At 38.3% G+C, this 13,843-nt stretch overlaps 1 protein-coding gene across 1 annotated transcript in view; it reads right to left on the bottom strand.

Moving 5' to 3' along the window:
• Positions 1 to 5,234: 5,234 nt before the first annotated feature.
• DTHD1 (death domain containing 1) overlaps positions 5,235 to 13,843 on the bottom strand; it is a 65,148-nt gene continuing 56,539 nt past the window's right edge. Inside the window, exons 9-10 of the mRNA XM_003927502.4 lie at positions 12,194 to 12,251; positions 5,235 to 7,306 (exon numbers count right to left, since the gene is read on the bottom strand). Coding sequence (XP_003927551.3) covers positions 6,984 to 7,306; positions 12,194 to 12,251 — 381 coding nt within the window. The 3' untranslated portion in view covers positions 5,235 to 6,983. The remainder of the gene's footprint in view (positions 7,307 to 12,193; positions 12,252 to 13,843) is intronic.

Here is a 13,843-nt window from a genome sequence, read left to right as displayed (position 1 = left end):
AGGGAAGTCAGTTAATCTTCCTGAGAGTGGTGGGCTCTTCTCATTAACTACAACTTTAAATTTGAGTTCCTCTGCTTATGGGAGGATTAAGCCAAGTGTTCCTCCTTCCCAAACAGTCCAATTTCCTGCCTCGGCTCCTCCACTCCACCCCTCACCCTGCTTATTCCTGTGAACAGACAAGTCATCTCAAATGATGACTCTAAACTATGAGGAAAAAACGGGTATTCAGCATAGCACAGAGCTTGCTCCATTTCCTTTTTTCTCTCCTGCATTACCCTTGGTTCAGTGCTAATCATAAAAAGTAAAAATAAAAATTGAGAAAGTGTTTTGGACAGGAAGTGGAATATGATAGGCAATGTCTTTAAGTTTCCATGGTGTAAGTGTGACCTGAGCTCTACATTAACCTTGAAACTGAATTTGAACATCCACTCCAGGGTATCCGAATGGCATGCATAGGTGTGTGTGTGTGTGTGTGTGTGTGTGTGTGTGTGTGTGTGTGTATTTAACCGTGGCTACAAATTAGAATCAACTATGGAACTTTATAATTCTGATTCCCAGAACACACCTCAGACTAATTCAATCAGAATTTCTCAGAAAGGATCCAAGAATTTCCTACTAATTCTAATATGCTGTTGATTTGAGAAACATTGGACTGGAAAATAGAAAGTTCACAGAAGTGTCCCTGTCAGGCTAAGACCACCAGGGACACAAGTAAAATTCCACAAAGTTGGATTTCTTGATTCACTGCAATGAGGGACTTGCACACAGAGGAACTGTGGGTGTCTCATACACAAAAGCAAAGATGGAGTTATTTCAGTTCTCGGCAGGACGGTAGAAGCTCGTGTTTTGATAAGCTGAAAGCAAAGCAGAGCCGTGTATAAAGGGGTCAACATCAGGCCTGCACTGCAAAGTGGACCCAGAGTTTTTCTTCCTTGCCAGCAGGAATGTTGAGATAGATAGGCAGTGCTGTATCCAGAAACGCTTTATCTGAAGCTCAGCACCTGGGTAGAAATCAAGAATGCTTTTCTGTGCCAAAATGACTTAGATCTTCCAGGCAAGAAAGGAATATGTCTTTCTCACTGATATGATTTCAGGCAGCAAGGTTTCTGATAATCCATGATTTGGGAGAACAAAAATTTCTCAGTGTATGAGAAAGCACCAATCGCGCAAAGAAGGGGACATATGACAGCAGCAATGTGTCTTGGAGGAAATATTGACTCCTGTTAACTTTGTAGGTAGCTTCACCGGTGTCTGTTATTCCAGCTTGATAAATGATGGGGTAGATTTTTACAGTCTAAGCTTTTTACTTTCTTAGACGTGGCATCTGCCCCCACAAAGTTGTTTCCAAAAGAAACACAGGGCATAAAAAGAGGATCCTGGTAAACATGTCATTGTGTAGATGTTATTCATGAATTAATTCAGCAAAGACTTTTTGAGTACCTACTATGTGCTGGACTCTGTGCAGGAAACTGAAAATTCACTGAAGAACCCTACTCAAGCCTCAGGTCTCAAGAAACTTACAAACTGGTTGGAGAAAAGCACAAATAAATAGGCAATTACAACAGTGTATAGAAGTGTTATAGCTAGATTTACAATAAGGTTCCATGGACAATTAATCCAGTCTGGGGTATTCAGAAACTGGAAGAAATATTACCAGATGTTATGGAAGAGAGAGGAGTGGTGGAGGTTGAGCATAGGAAAGGGCAGGAAGGTGGAAGTAAAAGAAAGAGGACTTTGAAAATAGAATCGTCTGGCTTCTAACCCAGGCTCTAGGGCTGTAACTCAGAGTTTTCTCACTTGTAAAGTAAGGAAAACAAAAATGAGTACCAGACAGAGTTCTAAGTAATAAGAATACATCAGTGAAAAGAAGAGACAAGCACCTGGCCCTCGTGTAACATAAACTAAAGCAGGTGTTTATTTGCGGACAGTAAATAAAAACCATAACTAATAAAGTAAATTATTTGCTATGTTAGGTTACCAATGCCGAGAGGTGGTAGGAAGAGAATTGCCGATGGAGGAGTCCTGGGAGAGGTGGGAGGAACTGAAGATTTGTTGTGACGTCTGTCAAAATGTGTAGGCAGCACGGGGCATTCTGGTGAGGTTCGTTCACAGAAGTCATGCTTAGCTGAGCTAAGGGGGAATCCCCTGGCCTGTGTCAGCCACAATTTTGACCTCACTCAGTATTTCCTTCTTCTTCTGACTTCAGAGAGCCTGACTTTGTACCTTAGATAAACTCTGATTCTACAGCACAGTTCTGGACTTCTTATTGAGAACATATCGGAAAAAGCCATTAGACAGCAATTGACATTGCTTTCAAACACTGGTAGCAGTTGAAGAGTTTAAGGCAGAGCCCTGGTTTGCTTATGATGTTCTAAATTTCCCTAGATGTTCTTCCCCTTTCTTTCATGCCCTACTTCAACCAAAAGCTGATTAATCACATGGTTCTCAACACTCACCCTTTCACCTCTGCCTTCATAACCAGAACCATGTGTAAGAAATTTGGCTGGTGACATTCACTAGTGTGAAGAGGTGCTTTGTTCATTTGGTGGACAAGGTCAGGGATCCTGAATGGTCTGCAATTTGTGACCCAGTGCACGTTAATTTTTTTGAAAGTGGATTTCATCAGAATGTCAATAACAACTCATTAAGAAACACTTGGTTAGAAAAATAAAACTTTGCCCCAAAGATTTAGCTATTTTGAAAATTAGATTATAATGTGCTCAAAGCCTACCTACCGTATTTATTAAGGTATTTCTATTTTAGTCTAAAATACTTCAGAAGGGTGAGGTGTGGTAATGCCTATAATCTCAGCATTCTGGGAGGCCAAGGCAGGTGGATTGCTTGAGCCAACGAGTTCGAGATTAGCCTGGGCAACATGGTGAAACTCCATTTCTACAAAAAATACAGAAATCAGCCAGGTGTGATGGTCTGCACCTGTAGTCCCAGCTACTCAGAAGGGCTGAGGTTGGAGGATCAACTGAGCCTGGGAAGTCAGGGCTGTAGTGAGCTGTGACATCATGTCATTGAGCTCCAGCCTGGGCAACAGAGTGAAACCCCATTTGAAAATAAATAAATAAATAAAATATTTCAAGATATACTAGGCAATATGTATGTGTTAATTTAAGCTACATTTTAGGGATAGCCAATTGCTGTAATTTATACTCCAGATACAGCAAGTATCTAATTAACATTACTAAGGATATAGGTTTTGGTAATTCAAATGATAAATGTTAGAAGATTTTATTTATAAAACTGGATGTTTAATAATTAGGAAAATGATGACTATAATGTTTTTTTCAATAGTAAAATTGGTGTTTTTAAAAATGTATAGATTCTAAATGGCAGAGCTTTCTAGTGCCTCCATGATATAAAATAAACACATAAATAATCATGTTCAAAGCTTAATTGCTAAATGGTCCTGAATACAGAGCAAGGTTAAATGAACTAATGTAAACTATCATTTTGCTCTTAGGAATATACTGGAACTACAGTCTAATAGATATGAAATTTTTAATATATGCACATAATAGAACATTATGCATTAATGAGAATGAACTGTTGCCACACACAGTAACATGGATGAAGTTCAGTGACATAAAGTTGAATACAAAGTCAAATATAAAATAATATATACTACATAATTTCATTTTAAACATTTTCAGAAATTTTATCATACTAAAATTAATTCTGCTTTGGTTATGAAATAGGATATGATACAGTTATTATAACATTCAAAGACATTAAAAACTCATAATTTAGTAAGACAGTAATTTTAAAACGGTACATATATGACTTCCATTCTGAGAAAAAAAATATATGTGTAAGTTACTAGGAGCTTAAGAAAGGTGTGCAGAGAGGTATCGATCAGGGTCTCAATAAGAAATATAGTGATACACTCACATTAGGATAATAAAAGGAGACTTTATTTTAAAAAGGGAGAGCAAGATATAAGGGAACTACAAGGGATAGCACAGTTACTCCAAACAGCAAGAGAGCTGTTACTACCCCTAGACTTGAAGAGACAAGAAGAGAGTTGCCTAGAGGTGGCCTTCTAGAGAGGAGCAGTGGTTTCGGGAGAGAGAAAGATGAGCGCAGGGAGGAAATAGTATAATTCACTCTCCTTCCTCCTCCCTATCTTCTGCAGGGGCTTCCCATTATCAAAAGCCAGCAAGGCATCTCTGATGTGATCCATACAGGTCAGACCACCAGACAGAGAAATGGGTACACAAGGGTGTGGGTGTGGCTATAATACCCATATTGATAAGGTATTCAGAAGCAGGTCTTAATCCAAGTGGCACAGATTACACATGGGATTGATTTCCTGGATTATCTTAAGAGAAGGAGATGCTGAAGGGATGATCAATTGTTTTCTTTATATACCTTTATATTGCTTGACTATAACAATAATATATACAGCATGTTTTTTAATTCTGGGGAACAATGTATCTATGTGTGTGAAGAGATATGTATATGTACCTGTGAGTGAATGTATGTGAGTGTATGTGTGTGAGAGAGAAAGAAAGGTGAGAGAGGTGTGAGAGGGAGTGCTTTAATGAGATTGTATGTGTGTAGGTGAGGTTGTATAGGTAAAGTGAGATGTTGGGTCTGTGTGTGCCTGTGTCTGTGGGGGAGGCATATTAATGAGTGTATGTGTACATGAAATGTGAAGGTGGTGTATATGTGAACGAAGACATTTGTGAGAGTGTATGAGTGGATCTGAAACTGTATATGTGTGTGAGGGGTGTGTGTGTGTGCACATGTATTTACATATGTGAATAGGTGTATTTCTATGGGAAGTTGGAATGGGGTGTGCAGCAGGAGTGTGTTTGTGACAGCGTATATGAAGTGCACAGGTGAACATGAAACTGTTGATAAAGGGTAGGCCTGTGTGTTTGAGGGTGCATTTGTGAGAGGTGTGTGTCCGGAATGTGTGTGAGGAGATATGCATATTTGCATGTGTGTGTGCAGGTGAACACTTATGTGAATGTGCTTAGATACATCTATACACATAGAAATTGCAATAGAAATATTTTCTTCCAGAAAACAGAAAAACTGGAGAAAGTATGCCGAAATGTTTAGAGTAATCTCTAGTGACAGGATAAGAGGCAAATTTCATTCTCTTTATTTTTTATTTGATTGTAATCAGGACAACAATGAATATTTTAGTCTGTTTTCTTTGCTCCAAGAATACATGAAAATATATATTGTACCTTTTTAACAACATGTAAAAAAAAATCTTGATTAATAAAATGTTCCTTTATGGGAATATGTTTGAAAATTGGGATCGCCTTTTTCAATACATAACCAAATAGATACCTAAATCCCTGGTTAGTTTGTAGAAAAAAATCTTGTGTTTAAATTTGAGAACCATCAAAATATTTAATTTTTTAGTATAACTTAATTAATTCCTAGGTATTCAATAACTGAAACTAGTTGCTGCTGATGTTTTCAAGCCAAGGACCTAATGGTTTTGCATTGAGTCAGTAAAACTAGTTCAATGTCCCATTTATATCAAACTGCTTCAGAGAGCTAAAGTGCTTTAGATTTTCGAAAACCTCAAAGCTTATACTAAACATTAATAGGGATTATCAATAGAAAGAGAGGGTTAGATAAGTTTTATTTTTTCTTTCAGTTTAGGGTTCTATTTGCAGATGTTTGTTTGTTTTTAATGGTGTGTATGTAGAGCTTATGTAATACGGCTTCTGTTAATTAATTTTAAACCAGGTTTTCTTCCTAAGTGGGAGAAATAGGCCTTGAATTCTTTCACTGATAACTTATTTTCTCTGTATTGCCTCATTTCACTAATAACAAAATACGGAATTTTCCCTCTTCCAAGTTACATTTTTATAAAGGAAAAGTTTGTGCCAGTAAATGGCTGAAGTGTTATTCTATTTTTAATTTATTTTGGGCTTAGAAAAGTTTTTTTATGTGTCTTATTATCACTGACATCAAGTTTCTCAGCCCAATTTATTTTGTATTCTTTACTGTAGGCTCCATCGTATCTATGTAACTTGAATTGGTTGTCTGAGTAGACCAATAACAAAATTCTAAGCCCCCCAACTATCTGAACAAGCCCCTCCTCTCTCAGCTAAGGGCAGTCCAAAGTTATCCTGAAAAACTCCTCTTTTTGGAATTCAGGAGAAGCTGACCAGCATAAACATCAACAGACCTTAAGTCTAATAAGAAATATTTACAGTCTATTCTCTCTGAAGCCTGCTACCTGGAGGCTTCAGTTGCATGATAAAACTTTGGTTTCCATAACTCCTTATCATAACCCTGACATTTCCCTTCTATGGATTCCAGGTCTTTAGATAATAACTATTTCAATCAATTGCCAATCAGGAATCTTTTAATCTACCTATGATCTGGAAGCCCCATCTTTGAGTTGTTCTACCTTTCCAGATTGAACCAATGTACATCTTACATGTATTGATTGATGTATTATGCCTCCCTAAAATGCATAAAAGCAAACTGTACCTCAACCACTTTTGGCACATGTCATCAGGATCTTCTGAGGCTGTGTTATGGGCCTGTCCTTACCCTTAGCAAAATAATCTTCCTAAATTGATGGAGAACTATCCCAGATATTTTTGGGTTCACATTTCAATAGAAAACTCATTTAATTTTATGCAGGTAGTGATTAATAAGTAATTACATATATCAGATCTTCATACTCAGCTTTTAAAGTATAAAAAAGTCAAACTCAATTGCAAATGCCATACTCAAGTGAAGCCATACTCAAGACAGTCATGGTTGCAAAACATAATCACTCAACCACAGAGGAGTGCTCACACCCAGGAATGCCTTCTGTTGTCCAATCAGTGCTTCTCCATTTGTCTCATCTGATTTCTCAATAGCACATCATTAAATAGACTGACTTCAAATAATATCATTTGGAAACTTCTAGGAAAATGTTAACACAAACAATCTTAAAAACCTACCATGTGCCTTCTCCTAGGGATGAAGGAAGAGTAATCAGACTTTTACTCAGCTGCTACATCAAAGCACTCCTGTGGTGCAGTGAACACTTTATTTTCCCACTTGAATTTGAGCTCTTCTGCAAGATCACTCCTGCCAATCTTGCAGAGATGTCGAGTCAGGAGGCGAAGTTTGTCAGTGAAAGTTGGAAGCGATTTTTTCCAGAAGTAAAGAAATTCGTGGATTTGTTCTGTGATATCATCAGGGTTCTTGAGTTTGATGAGCTGAATGGTGCTACGGCGCAGAGGGAGAGTTGAGGATAGCGATTCAGCGTTTTCCTCTGAGAGCTCCTCAGCCAGCCAATGGAGCAAGTTATCCCAGAGGGCTTCTGCTAGGCACATGAGGAGGACGCAGGGTTAAGACTCTTTCTTCGGAGATGCATGGATCTAACCCTCCACACCTGTTTATAGGAAGGAAGTCTTCCTGCTCTTTGGTTTGGCCTTGGAGCAGTGCAGAGATATGGGGCTACCTAGAGCAAAAGCCTAGTCAAAAGTCTCTGAATCCCTGGCATTCTAGGATCATCTTCTGAGTGTACTAGCTATTGCAGAGAGTTTAAAATGCTTCTGAAATTTTAATATACTTGAGAACCAAGAGGGCATATTAAAATGGTTTTCATGTTCTGCTCTACATAATCTAATTGAGCAAAACTGGGAAGGGTGGGGTGGGCAGAACAAACTTGGCTTTTTTTTTTTTTTTCGAGATGGAGTTTTGCTCTTGTTACCCAGGCTGGAGTGCAATGGCACAATCTCGGTTCACCGCAACCTCCACCTCCTGGGTTTGGGCAATTCTCTTGCCTTAGCCTCCTGAGTAGCTGGGATTACAGGCACGTGCCACCATGCCCAGCTAATTTTTTTGTATTTTTAGTAGAGACGAGGTTTCACCATGTTGACCAGGATGGTCTTGATCTCTTGACCTTGTGTTCCACCCGCCTCGGCCTCCCAAAGTGCTAGGATTACAGGCTTGAGCCACCACACCCGGCCCCAAACTTGGCATTTTAAACAAACTCCCAGAAGATACTGGTGCTGAGGTCCCCAATCAACACTGGTGTGTGTGTGTGTGTGTGTTTTGAGACCGAGTCTTGCTCTGTTGCCCAGGCTGGAGTGCAATGGCGCAATCTCAGCTCACTGCAACCTCTGCCTCCTGAGTTAAAGTGATTCTCGTGCCTCAGCCTCCTGAGTAGCTGGGATTACAGGTGTGTACCACCATGCACAGCTAATTATTTTTGTATTTTTAGTAGAGATGGGATGTCACCATGTTAACCAGGATGGTCTTGATTTCTTGATCCCATGATCCACCTGCTTTGGCCTCTCAAAGTGCTGGGATTACAGGCGTGAGTCACCATGCCCAGCAGAGTAGCACTGATTTTAAAGGGTCTTATTAGGTTCAAAAATCTATTTCTCCTTCTTAGTACTAATCTGATGCATAAATAATACCAGTAGCTGGTTAATCCTCACATACATCCCTAACTATACACACACTGACACAAACACACACACACCACAATCCGCCGCCCAAAAACAATTCTGTGGAAGATCTTTTACACCAGTACTTTCCACTGGGCCATTCTCTGTTGACTCCTGTTGACCTGTTGTTATAGTTGTTACTGATACATAATTTCGATCTGTAACACTGAATAAAACCTCTGTGCCCTACTCTCCCTCCTTTCACCTTCTAGCCCTCTCCTGCATCACTTTCTCCCACTCTCATGCTCCCCTCTGCACCACTTTCCCTGGTCTGCTGTTAACCAAGCATTCTATCCGCCTTCCGTTACTCATCTATTTCTTCCTCCTACTCATTCCTGTAAATTGCACCCTGATTTTACAATATAAAGTCACCTTTCTGTGAAAACGAGGAAATGAGGCCAGCACTTCCTTTTCTCCATTGTCACTTTCAACCCAGTGTTCTACTACCTCCATGCAATGCGTTCATTTTGAAGTCCACGCCATCTGGGCAGGTTTTTCTTTTCACATCCACATCATCAGCAACCCTCTGTAGGCAACTTCCTCAGCAGCACTGCTGATAATCATTCACACCTCTATCCCAGATCATATGGCTCTTTTAATCTTGTCAACTCCAATGACATGTCTCATGACTCTAAACTAGAAACTGACTTTCATGGTCAATCTTCATGTTTCATACTCAGTCAGAGTTATTCTACCTCCAGGGCTTCAGCCCCTTGATATTACTGCTGACCTCAACCTCCTAAACTTATTCCGTGGTCTCTATTCCTTTGCGTCTGCTCAGTATGCTCTTTGCCACCATCATGAAGATAATGATTCCTTGGTGCCCCTCCAGTCATTCAATCACCTCTGCAGGGTCTCCCATATCTGTGTACCTGCACTGCTCCCAGTGATCAGCTATGCACATCAACGATGGTCTTTTGTCCACCTTAAAATCCTATTGTCTTTTTCAGTTTTCATTGTTCTCAATTTGTCAGTCTGAATCTTGCTTTATTCAGATTGCATTCAATTACCTGGGCTGCCTCAGGTTATGAAATATGTTGAATGTGAGCAACAAACTGTAAGCTAGTTTATACCATTTGAGCCCTTAGTCGCTTGAAAATCTGTTAAAAATAAATTTTCTAAACTCAATATAAATTTTTTCGTAACAATGACATAAATCTTTTCTCCCATTCTTTAGCCCCAATCTCACTCTCATTCTGTTTCACTCAGCCAATGTCTGCTTCTCCTACCTTACCCAAAGCCATTTGACCTGCGTTCTCATTTGTTTTCATTTCAAAATGACTTTCTTACAAAATCTCACTCCTCTGTGTTTGCTGGATTCCATCCCTCCCACCGTTTTTCATCAAGTATTTTCCCTTCACACCTGTCCCTTAATCTCCTCCTCACCAAGGCTCTTTCCTTGCTTTTTTACAAACACTCTCAGGCCTCCTCTTCCCTTGCTACTGCTGTCAAGCTATTGTGCTATTTCTTTCCTTCTTTTTACCACATATTCTTTTAATGTCTAATGTAAACTTGAGTTCTTAAGTTCCTCACTATGGACTCACTACTTAAACCTTTGCTTTAGGATTCTGTGCCCTTCTTCAAAATTCTATTGAAGACTTTCTTTCCAAATTTCTGAGAGGCTTCCTAATTATTACTCACTGTACTGGGTCCTGGCCAGTGTCTTTGACTTTCATGGAGCATTTTACTCCTCTCTTGGCCTGCCCTGGCTCTTCTCCTTCCTCTCTTGCCCTTTGCCAGCTGTCTTCCTTCTCATATTCATTTCCCTCTGCTAACTCTCTTCCTCCGAATACTGCCACATTACCACATCCTATCTCAGGCCTCTTCTGTTTCTGTCCTCTCCCTTCAATGAATGCATCAGCTCTTACTGACATTACCGTCACCATTAACTATGTGAAATATTCCAGATCTACCCAATCTTTATCTTTTGGCATTGCTCTCTTAAATCCTGGAATAGCACTCACAATATTCATCTTCTAATTATCTCTATCAATATACACTACAGACAATACAAATGTCATATTTCTAAAATCAAAATAACCAGTGATAGCCTTTCCTTCTCACAACTCAATCTTCCTTCACTCTATTCACTTTCTTAGTTAATGAGACCACTCAGCTGAGCAAGCCGAGACATGTGATGTTGTTCACATCTTCAAAGCCTATTTCTTATCCCCTGCACTCAAGTCCTGATCTTCCTAACTTTAGGCAGTGGTGCCATCTCGTCTCACGGCAACCTCTGCCTCCCAGGTTCAAGCGATTCTCCTGCCTCAGGCTCCTGAGTAGCTGGGACTATAGGCAGGTGCCACCAAGCCCAGATAATTTTTTTGTATTTTTAGTAGAGATGGGGATTCACCATGTTGGCCAGGATGGTCTCTTGACCTCATGATCCTCCCACTTCAGCCTCCCAAAGTGCTGGGATTACTGGTGTGAGTCACCCCACCTGCCCACTGACTCAGTCTTAACCATGCCCTACCTAGCTTCTTCCTTGACTATTGCAGGAACCAGGGTTCTAACTTGTATCCCTGCTGTCAGTTTTGGATCACTTAAAAGTCTAATCTGATCTTGTCAATCAACTGTTAACAAATTTATTGTAGGGTCTTCCTATTGTCTAAACTTCTTTACTTGGCATTTCAAACTTTTCAGAGTTTTCTCCCACTCAAAATGTCTAACCTTATCTACCAGCATTCCTTCTACAGCAGTTCTGATTGGTCACGTGGGAGGATTCATGGTATTGGTCACGTGGGAGGATTCGTGGTATTGGTCATGTGGGAGGATTCGTATGAGAGCAAATATCTCCCAACCTGTGTAATAAATGAGAACTTCCTAGTACCCACAAGAAGGATTTTTCTACCCTTTGTTTTCTCCAGTGACTATTGATGATAGCAGTGATTATGCTTCTATTCGGACATCAAATTCTTCAAAGGTTAAAAGCATTATTAAACTTGCAAAGCTTTCATCTATTGCTGTTGTTGTATTCTGTATCATCTGCTCTTTTTTTAAAATACAGTTTATTTATCCCTGATTATTTATAATGTGGAGTTTATTCTATGCTATGCCTAATGGAGTTTAGTAAGACCAGAACATTTTCTGTATTAATCTGTAAGGGCAACCCCTGATTGGAATTCTGTATCATCCATAGTGGGTCTGATGCAGTAGTGAGAACATCCTTGTTGATGTCTTTTGAAGACCAGTAAATTATCACATTAGCAGCTGCTAACATCACAACATAAAATTTTTCAAAGGCGAAAATAGTATAAAAGTTTCCAATTATACCCTGAAACCTGTAGCATTATGTTATTCAATTATGTGTCCTGACAATCAAATATTAAATGTGTCTTGTGGTTTCATGCCAATATATACCTCAATTTCAAATTGATTGACTTCACATGTTGATTTGAGTTGACTACACTTTAAGATTTACAGCTTAAGAGTCAACATTTCAGCTCAAAGTATAGTCATCTATTTAATAAACTAAGCAATTGCTAGTCACATAAATAAAATAAAACTCAGTAACATTCACATTTCCTTTAGATTTCAACTCAACTTTAATTACATGTAGATTAAAAAATGCTAGTTTAGTTAATTTGTGTATAATTTCCCAGGAAATAACTATTTATTAGGCCAATAAAGTCAATGATTATTTAATTGGAAAGTCACTTTCTCCATTCTTTTCTATAAAATGATTCACACATATATACCATATAAGTGAGGAGGGGAAGCACTATAATAATGACAAAGTAAATATTCCTCACCTAGAGGATCCTTAGAAATTCTTTTGGTACTCTGTGGATGGTTGATTAATTTCTTATGCTATTGGGGGAAAGGAACACAAAATAAACAAAGAAGTAATTAATTTGTGAATAAGCTACAACAAAAATTCATCTGAACCTCATCTCTGTTTGGAAGAAGTACTGAATTGCATACCTTGCAAAATTAAATACTGTATTTGTGCATACATGCTCAGCAATTGTTTTTCTAAGATAAAGCAAAGTCTATTAACCCAAATATATCAGCACATTTAAATTTCAGACTACACATTTAAATATTATTGTAGCATTCAGATTAACTGTAAATGAACATTTTTCCAACTAAAATTTAAAACTGTTAAACCAACTAGCACAGAGTAAGCTACCAACATGCTATAAAGATGGTATTTTGTATTTTGTAAAATCTTTTGTGGGGCAGACACTTTGCTTCAACACTAAGCACAGAACTTGGCATCTAATAGGTTAAAAACAATCAAACCAGTGAGTAAATCTTATTCGAAAATCAACATTTTATCAAGAAGTAAATATATATAGTTCACTACCTTTCTACCGTGTCTGCATCACTGTTTCTTCTCAGGTAATATGACATTGTGGAGATAGCACATAAGATAAAATAAAATTATCTGGGTTCTGATGCCTAGCCAGTGGCTGAGTAACATTGCATTTTGGAGAATTTATTTAAATGTTCAGCCTCAGCCCAGAAATGTCTTTATGAATGCCTACATCACAAAGCATTGTACACAAATGTTCATAGCCTCTTTATTTGAATTAGTCAAAACCTGGAAACAACTAAAATGTTCTTCAGTAGATAAACAGTTGAACAACTATAGAGTATCCACATCACAGAATACTACTCAGTAATAAAACAAAACAAAACACTGATACTTGGGACAATTTGCAAGGGCCTCAGGGCATGATGTCGAGAAAAATATTCTAGTCTCAAAACCTTATGTATTCTGATTATATTATATCATATTATTTAAATTACAAGATTATAAAGATGGAGGACATATTAGTGATTGCCAAGGGTTACTGATGGAGGGGGAAGGGGGTAAGGTAGCACAGAAGAGATCTTTGTGGTAATGGAATAGTTCTGTATCTTGAATGTGGTGGTTACATAAATCTACACCTGAGAAAACGCCGTTGAACTAGACATACACATTGTATCAGTGTCAACTTCCTGGTTTTGATATCTTGCTGTAGTTATCTAAAATGCAATCACTGAGGAAATCTGGGTAAAGAATATATTGAACTTCTCTGTACTATATTTTGCAACTTCTTGTGAATCTATAATTACTATATGTCAAAACGTTTTTTAAAGCTTATTTCATAGCAACGATATAAGGATGACGTAAGTGTTACATGTTAATGAGTAGCACACTGGTTCCCACTGAGCATGCTAGTGCAAGTTAGTTGAATCTGAATATCATATTTCATAGGCATTCTTATCAAAAATATTACATAAACATGGAAGCATATAAAATTTTCGTTAAGAAGTTTAAATGGGAAAAAATTTAAAAACAGCATAAGTTGAAGTATATTATTATACTATAGCACTGAAAAATAAGTGCATATAATTTTCAAGGCGTATGTGTTTGAACTCCTCAAAACATTGAGAGAGAAATACCAGTTTAA

This window comes from Saimiri boliviensis, chromosome 3, assembly GCF_048565385.1.
Source record: "Saimiri boliviensis isolate mSaiBol1 chromosome 3, mSaiBol1.pri, whole genome shotgun sequence".
Classification (NCBI taxonomy): Eukaryota; Metazoa; Chordata; class Mammalia; order Primates; family Cebidae; genus Saimiri; species Saimiri boliviensis.
This window is presented reverse-complemented; position numbering and strand designations above follow the sequence as displayed.